The sequence below is a fragment of the Gadus macrocephalus genome, chromosome 6, assembly GCF_031168955.1.
Source record: "Gadus macrocephalus chromosome 6, ASM3116895v1".
Taxonomy (NCBI): Eukaryota; Metazoa; Chordata; class Actinopteri; order Gadiformes; family Gadidae; genus Gadus; species Gadus macrocephalus.
This window is the reverse complement of record NC_082387.1, coordinates 23591894-23600453: the sequence shown is the minus strand read 5'-3', so window position 1 is coordinate 23600453 and position 8560 is coordinate 23591894. Positions and strand designations below refer to the sequence as shown.

The window sequence follows — 8560 nt, the reverse complement described above, 5'->3', positions numbered from 1 at the left end:
CTTTAGTGCAAAGCACTGCGATGGAAAATGCAACATACATTTTTAATAATGTGTTTTCTGTTTTGTTTTTGGGAGGTGAAGAAAATCCCAAAACAAATGTGTTATTTGTGTTGAGTCATTAATAATACATCAATGTCTCTAACAATAATATAAAACACCTTCCTCTGTGTGTGTGTCTGTGTGTGTTTGTTTGGTTGTTGGCATTTGTAAATATGTGTGTATGTGTGCGTTGTTTTTTTTTTGTGCATGGGTTTGCGTTTTTTTGCGACTCTGTCGATGCGTGTGTATGTGTGTTTGTGTGTCTGTGTGTGTGTGCTTGCGTGCGTGTGTGTGTTTGTGTGTCTGTGTGTGTGTGTGTGCGTGTGTGTGTGTCTGTGTGTGTGTGTATGTGTGTGTGTGTGTGTGTGTGTGTGCGTGTGTGTGTGTGTGTGTGTGTGTGTGTGTGTGTGTGTGTGTGTGTGTGTGTGTGTGTGTGTGTGTGTGCGCGCGTGTCACATCAGAACAGAGACAATTACATCCGCTCCTGCCGGCTACTTCCTGACGGGCGAACGCTGATCGTCGGGGGCGAGGCCAGCACCCTGTCAATCTGGGACCTGGCCACGCCCACTCCCCGGATCAAGGCGGAGCTAACGTCGTCGGCGCCCGCGTGCTACGCCCTGGCCATCAGCCCCGACTCCAAGGTCTGCTTCTCCTGCTGCTCTGACGGCAACATCGCCGTGTGGGACCTCCACAATCAGATCCTGGTTAGGTAAGCACTACCGCCTGCGTGCTACCTACACACATGCACACACACACACACACACACACACATACACACAGACACACACACACACAAACAGACACACAGTGTCTGTTTGTGTGTGTGTCTGTGAGTGTGTGTGTGCATGTGTGTCTCTGTGTGTGTGTCTTTGTGTGTGTATTGCGTTTCTGTGTACGAGCATATATGATGATATTGTTTGATTCGCATGCAAAAGTTGCGCTTCAATAACACCTGCGTAAGTGTTTATTCAAAGTTTGCCTGAGGCAGCGTTTCTACGGAGGGAAGTTAATCATAATAGCAGATGATATATATGACATATTTGTGGAATGTTTGCCACATATATTATGTTTATTGGGTTTGAAATCTAGGTAAATTACTCTTGGCTAGATCATTTTATATAATGAATTGTAATTCAATGTATTTGGCATACATTTTCTAAATACACAAAGACACATACAATGCAAGAAAAAAAATCAATAAAACTACATTTAAATATTTAAAACGTACATTAAGTGACACAAAGAGGGAGAGAGAGATGAGGAGAGTTTGACGCGAACACGCGCACCCTTTTCTTTTCATGGAGACTTTTCACCCAGATTCTGACGTGCGTGTTTCCACGTGTGACCCCGTGGCCTTGCTGTGTGCTTCGCTGCAGGCAGTTCCAGGGCCACACAGACGGGGCCAGCTGCATCGACATCTCCAACGACGGCACCAAGCTGTGGACGGGGGGCCTGGACAACACGGTCCGGTCCTGGGACCTGAGGGAGGGCCGGCAGCTGCAGCAGCACGACTTCACCTCACAGGTGTGGACAGGCACACAGACACAGACACACACAGACACACACAGACACACACAGACACACACAGACACACACAGACACACACAGACACACACAGACACACACAGACACACACAGACACACACAGACACACACAGATGGATGCACATACTAAGAGACAGATGGACAAACAGACAGACACAAGCATGCTCACCCATTCACTCGCTCGGGAACAGACACACACACGCACACACGCACGCACACACGCACACGCACGCACGCACGCACGCACGCACGCACGCACGCACGCACGCACGCACGCACACACACACACACACACACACACACACACACACACACACACACAGACGGCATTGCATTAATTATAACTCAATACGGATAGCGAAAAAAATATGAGTGCGTTGAATCACACACAGAGAGACACCGAGCTGATCGCTGTGTGGTTGCAGATCTTCTCTCTGGGCTACTGTCCCACGGGGGAGTGGCTGGCGGTGGGCATGGAGAACAGCAACGTGGAGGTCCTCCACGTCACCAAGCCTGACAAGTACCAGCTGCACCTCCACGAGAGCTGCGTGCTCTCCCTTCGCTTCGCCCACTGCGGTAAGCCTCTTCCCTGTTCTAAAACCTCTCTCTTCAGCCTCCCTCCAGCCTAAAAGAAAGCTTAGGTAGCCGATTGAGTGTGAGCCAAAACGGCATATTTTCGTGCGTGGGCTGGGTATTGTTTTGGTCAACAGATGATCTGTCTCCTTATATTAATTTGCTGGAGGAGGAAAACTATTTGTTGCGAGTCGTGACTTGCAAATACAAAGTGTGGCATGATGTTATTGGTTTGAATATTTTGAAAGCCCTCTGATAGATCTCTCGCCGTCCGATCCTGAGAAGGTGTGCTACAGTAATGTGTCCTTTATTCTGCAGGGAAATGGTTTGTTAGCACAGGAAAGGACAACCTGCTGAACGCCTGGAGAACCCCATACGGAGCCAGCATATTCCAGGTAAATGCCAGCATATTCCAGGTAAATTACAGGATATTCCAGGTAAATGCCAGCATATTCCAGGTAAATTACAGGATATTCCAGGTAAATGCCAGCATATTCCAGGTAAATGAAAGGATATTCCAGGTAATTGCCAGCATATTCCAGGTAAATACAGCAGCTCATTTAATACTGGATCTTAGTAACCTATTCATCATGTTTCATTCATTTCTATTTAGGGAAGGGTTACACGTTAGGAAGTCCCTCCTCTTTGACCTTGGGTCTACATGCTGGTTAGCATAAGCCACAGGTGCAATATAGAAGTGAAATGGGTTCGCTCAAGATAGATCATATATTTTACTCTATTACCCTGCTGAAACAGGAATGGCAGTAGATGCATTAAACTGCATGTGTGTGTTGACAATCCTAATCCTAATTATTCATCAGCAAGCCGAAGCAGCACACTGTGAATATCTTGGCGTTTATTAAATAAAACCTTTATTTATTACTGTTTGGGACAAAATATAGCAATGCTTCCTGACATCTATAACATTTTGTTCTGATTTGATGACCCATGACTTTGTGTGCATCTTGTGCCCACAGTCGAAGGAGTCGTCGTCCGTGCTGAGTTGTGACATCTCTGCAGACGATAAGTACATAGTGACGGGGTCCGGGGACAAGAAAGCCACGGTGTACGAAGTCATCTACTAGGACTGGCCTGGGATCACCGTCTCTTATGTATGTTTCTTATTTTGTATAAAAACAAAACAAAAAATGATTTGTACGCAAAACACCAAACCGTTTGACTATCGTCGCCGACCGTGACCCCTTGACCTCTCGACTGAACAGCCAGGGCTGAGCACTTGGAATATTTTGTATATTTTGTTTTTTTGATTTTTGTTGTGATGAAGATGAGTGAGTCCGTCTGGACAGGAAACCGAGGAGCAAGGTGAACGACCGGGAGTGCCATGGCTGGCTTGTGTTCCTTGAGAAAAAAAGCTACCTACTGTATGTACATTTGCGAATTATTGATCTCTTTGTGTGATTTGTGACATCAGACTTTTTTCAGTATTAGGGCCAAGGTTGCTTTTTGAAATTCTTTTTTTTTCCTTCTTGCCTTTGCATAATACCTCACAGTGTTGGTCAACAGCTTTCTCATTTTTGGTGGCGTTTAATTTAATTGATTCATGTGTATATTTATCTATTTAACGCACTGGAAGAACATCATGGATACTGTGGATAATCATTTCTCTAATTTGGTGAAATCTGCTGTTTTTGCAATTTGACACAAAACAATGTTTAAGACTTAAAAGTAAAGGAAAATACCACGCAGAGCAAATAAAGGTCTGATATATTTCTGTTGAGAGCACTCCTACTGTAAACCTTTTCTCATTCATCATAAAGTGTTTAGTTTTGTTATGTTTTTGCTGCTTTTTAAAAATGATTTCATGCATGCATGGTTTGCGTGACCATGCCTGTGTATTTGTGTGTGCGTTCGTGTGAGTGTGTGTGTTTGTGTGTCAGGTGTGCGTGTGTGTGTGCATCCATGTGTGTGTGTTTCATGTGTGTGTGTGTGTGTGTCGTGTGTGTGTGTGTGTATGCGTGCGTGTGTGTACTGAATGAACTGATGGAAGACCTCTTGTGCCCACTCAGCCCCTTCACATCAGACAGCATCAGATCCCAGCTGTATTTTCTATACAATTTGAACACGTCAGGTTTATTTTCTAAGCTTTCCATCACATCAGACGAAGACTCAAAGGGGCATCCCAGGCCCCCCCCCCCATACCAAAAGCCTAAAAACCCTCGTAAGAACACAGAGGCGGGACAAGTGTTGAGTGACAGTCGATCGACTTGACCTCACCCCATTCACTCTACCCTAACGAAAGTGCTGGGCTCATCTTAAACGCTAACGACCTGAGTTGTGCTGGTTGGACGTCCAGAATCTCGACGTGGCATCACAGCACAGTGCCTTTCTGCCACTACGCTCCTCAGCAGGTCCTGTGTGGCTCCGAGCTCATCTAGTTCTCATGGTTTTCAGCCTCACACAGGCTCCGTCTGAGGAATCGACTATTTGAAGTGGAGGCAGTTCCTCCCGGCAAAGATAGCTGTCACCGCTCACTTTGTCTTCTGATCACACAAAGCTCTGTGAGTGTTTACAGCCAGAGGCTTTTGATTTGTATTTCTTTGTTTTTTTTTAACTAAGCCTGCTAAACAAAGGAGAGCTCCGCGGGAGACATGTTCACAGAGTTACTGGTGCTGATGTGACGGGCACACATGGCCATGTGGTTTTATTCTTAAAAATAATTGTTGTCAGAACTCAAAGCATGTGTTCCTGGGTTACTGAACAAACACCCGTGTGGGACGTTCTTCGTAGATTGTTATTTTAGACTTTTTTAAGACGGCTGGGTCTTAAGAAAACGGTCTTTATGACAAACGTCACCCATATACAATAGAGGTTTAAATGACTTTCTAAATGAGTTGCAAGGTTGTTTTAATATTCTTAAAAACCGTATGTTTTCCTTCAAACAGCATCAACCGACAGCTGAAACCATTATCCCTAAAGCGCCATAGTGGTGGTTATGTTTAACCTGCTGTTCTGCACAAATGTTCAAAAGACTAAATGAAGCCTTCTTACTCCGAGCTCGTTGTTTCACCTTACATCTGGCGGGTAAACGTGGAATCATCTGGAGACATTGGACCGTACCGCATCCCCTCTCTGTTTTATTTGATGCATTTAAGGTCTACATAAATGGGCTCTGTGAACGGATTCATTGTTGAGTGTTTTTTCTTTTTTTCTTTTTAAATAATCTAGGCACAGCAGGAAGTAGAAACTGGTCATTTATTCTGTAGTGAAAAAGGTGCAACAAAGTAGGCCTACCTGGATTGAAACTAAAATGCTGAATCAAACCTTATATTTTGGCTGTACTCTCCACACTTTACAAGAGATGTGTATTTAAAGGACTCCTTTCTCATCTTGGTCGTTAAACACGGAGACATCTTGACCTTGATATGATCCAACAACTGTAATGAGGTTGGTTTATTCCACTGTGCTTTTTGAAGCAACTCAGAAACTACTAAGTGTGATTCTTGGTCTGAGATGAGTTGTTAAAAACCCAGTGTATGCATTACAGGAAATCAACATCAATACACGTTTGTATGGGAAATCTATCGATAAAACGTTGGTTGTAAATAATCCAAGAATCACATTTGATTGTGACAGTTTAGCTGGTTGACATAAGCTAATATAATGGAGATTATGTTACATATACAGTAATAATGTGAAACGTTTTGTTTGACCGAAATCATGATGGTATGAGATAATTGCTGTACAAATGTAATAATTCAAGCTTACAATGCAAAGAAATTGTTTTTCTTCAATACAAAATGCCTTTGCTCTGTTTTTCTAGTCGGTGGTTGACTTTATTAAATTATTGTGTGCAGTTATATTTGATGCGTAATTTATTTTCTGTAAACGTCATGTTTTTTTCAAACCAATAATACATAATTTCCTTGCTACAACCTGGATTCAAAAAACAAACCAGGAGTATATTTTGTGAATGAGTTCTAAATATAAAGAAATTATACGACAAATGTAGACTTTTTATGATTGCTTGTTGTTATTCATTATTCATCAATGCAATGAATAATTTGGTAATCATGTGATGGTGAGTTAATTAAGAGGATCTCCTAATGAACTGGTCAACCCGAGCACAGATGCACCGCAATTCACTGGAAGTACACCGCCTGGTCCTCCTATTCTGTCCTTGTCTCTCCCTGCATGCTGTCTCACTAAAACACAGAATATAGTGGTTTGTTTTGGCAATGAAGACATGTAAATCCACTCAACCCATAATGGACTTTTTATCTTATTCCACACACACACGCACGCACACGCACACACAGACACACACACACACATATACACACACACACACACACGCACACACTCACACACACACACACACACACACACACACACACACACACACACACACACACACACACACACACAAATACACACAATCTGAATCTAAATGAGGTAATGCTCATCGTTCACGAGGGGGATTTCAATGGTGTCCTTTCGGCGTTTCAATGCGAGCCAGGGGTTAGCACCTCTATAGCGGCTGTCTCTTGGTTGGGATTGTGTATACGTTGGAGCGCCCAGGAGTGCTTTTAAGTGATGCGAGTTGGAGATGCGGAGGAGGAGGCTACACCATTACTGGAAGTGATACTCCTGTTACAGCCCTCGCAGCCACACTTGTGAAGAGCCCAAAGGGCTATGTGTGTGTGAACGTAGGGAATGAGCCATACTTCAACGTTTTTAATGTCACCAGCACTTGGGGCATTTCTATCCTGACAAATGTAAAAGTAGAGTTAAACAAACAAGATGAAAAAGTGTTCTGCCCTGGGAGTGGATTTGCTACCATTATCATGATGATATATCATGTTCCTGTCAGTGCACCCTTCTCAAATACTCAAATTCGGACAAATAAATAGATGAACAGGAATGCTGCTTTTGCAGTCATCTATTACATATCTGGGAACACACAATTCTTGTTTAGTTTTTAAAGGCTGTTCAATTTAGTTTTTACAATTGTCTTTCTCTAATGTTTTCTTTTTAATTTCTTGTAGCTGCATATTTTATTCAAAACCATCAGAATGGCTCGTCTCTACAACCATCGTTCCACATTCCACGCGAGTTGTTCAAGTCTCAAAACAGAAACAAACAGAAATGTTTGACTAAAAGAGGATTTTAAAGAACAATGTATTCATATAATTCACAATAGTAAATATTCCAAGAAAAAAGTCGAGCACAAACAAAAATCCTGGGTTGTATTTTTATTTGTATTTGATAAAATGTGAAGACAAAGGCTTTCACACTTGCTATGCAGTATAAAGTTGTGTTGCTTGAACAATTACTAATTTACAAGGTTAGAAGCTCAATTCAATAATATGTAAAACATCAGAGCAAGTAATCGTAAAAATATAACACAATGATAATAGGCAAATTCCATTTTATCAAGTAACAAGAGTTATATCTCATAATCTTCTATTATAATGCTGTAGCATTTTAGATTGTGCGTTGTTATAGCGCCTTGTCAGACTAATGTGGAACTCAATTATAAGAGCCACAAGCCCAGGTTGAAGCAGAAGAGTACTTTTGGTCAGACTCTTTTAATAAGATATAAGATTGGTACGGACTTCCAGCTTCATCATTTATTCAAGTGGTTATATTTGACTCTCTCTTCCCCTTGGTGGGATATGATAGGACAAATGGTTCAATCCTGTTTTAATGATGTGGTTCTTCTTGGGAAGTGGACCATGCTGTTGTAAATCGTCTTCTGCGTCATTTTCTGAAGGGATGACCAGCCTGACAACAGTCTTAAGGAGTGTTATATACGATGGCTTTCCTCATACTAATGTGTGTGTGTGTGTGTGTGTGTGTGTGTGTGTGTGTGTGTGTGTGTGTGTGTGTGTGTGTGTGTGTGTGTGTGTGTGTGTGTGTGTGTGTGTGTGTGTGTGTGTGTGTGTGTGTGTGTGTGTGTGCGTGTATTGCTTATTTTGAAAAGTATACATTTTCTTACGGCTTATTTGTCTTGTTATTAGTAGAGAGGTACCTCTGGAGCCTTTTAGACCCCCTGGGGACCCAATTTCCCCACCCAGTTTTTTACTGGTTGATAATCCAATAATTTATACCACATGCTTATTGAATATAGTTGATTTGGTAGGGATGCCTGGTTAATAGGGTAATGTTAAACTGAACTCCAACATGATAAAAAAGTATTAATTCATTACATTCATAAGCAGATTATTTGTTAATTAATGGAACAGCATTGGATCACAATTTCCAGATGACTGATATATATCGAGTTCATACTTCTCCTCATGAAAATGACGATTATGTGTTTATCCATGTTGACCACCTCATATTGTGAGCAGCCAGCCCAGTGTTGTTGTATGAATACGAATGGCAACGCAATCACGATCGACCGGCTTGGATGGTCGCTGCGCAACAGCAGACGAGCGGC

At 42.4% G+C, this 8560-nt stretch overlaps 1 protein-coding gene across 1 annotated transcript; it reads left to right on the top strand.

Moving 5' to 3' along the window:
- The first annotated feature begins 258 nt into the window (after nt 1-258).
- On the top strand, nt 259-6122 carry LOC132460104 (transducin-like enhancer protein 4). The gene is made up of 5 exons (XM_060055142.1): nt 259-748; nt 1416-1563; nt 2010-2160; nt 2476-2552; nt 3135-6122. The coding sequence occupies exons 1-5, from the start codon at nt 387-389 to the stop codon at nt 3240-3242; spliced, it is 846 nt and encodes a 281-aa protein (XP_059911125.1). The 5' UTR covers nt 259-386; the 3' UTR covers nt 3243-6122.
- Nucleotides 6123-8560: the final 2438 nt, after the last annotated feature.

Bases quoted from the DNA above. Each gene is read 5' to 3' on its own strand.
- LOC132460104 (XM_060055142.1), top strand. From the start codon at position 387: ATGTGTGTGTGTGTGTGTGTGTGTGTGCGTGTGTGTGTGTGTGTGTGT. The intron at 749-1,415 runs GTAAGCACTACC...GCTTCGCTGCAG, and splicing joins CACAATCAGATCCTGGTTAG to GCAGTTCCAGGGCCACACAG. The intron at 2,553-3,134 runs GTAAATGCCAGC...TTGTGCCCACAG, and splicing joins ACGGAGCCAGCATATTCCAG to TCGAAGGAGTCGTCGTCCGT.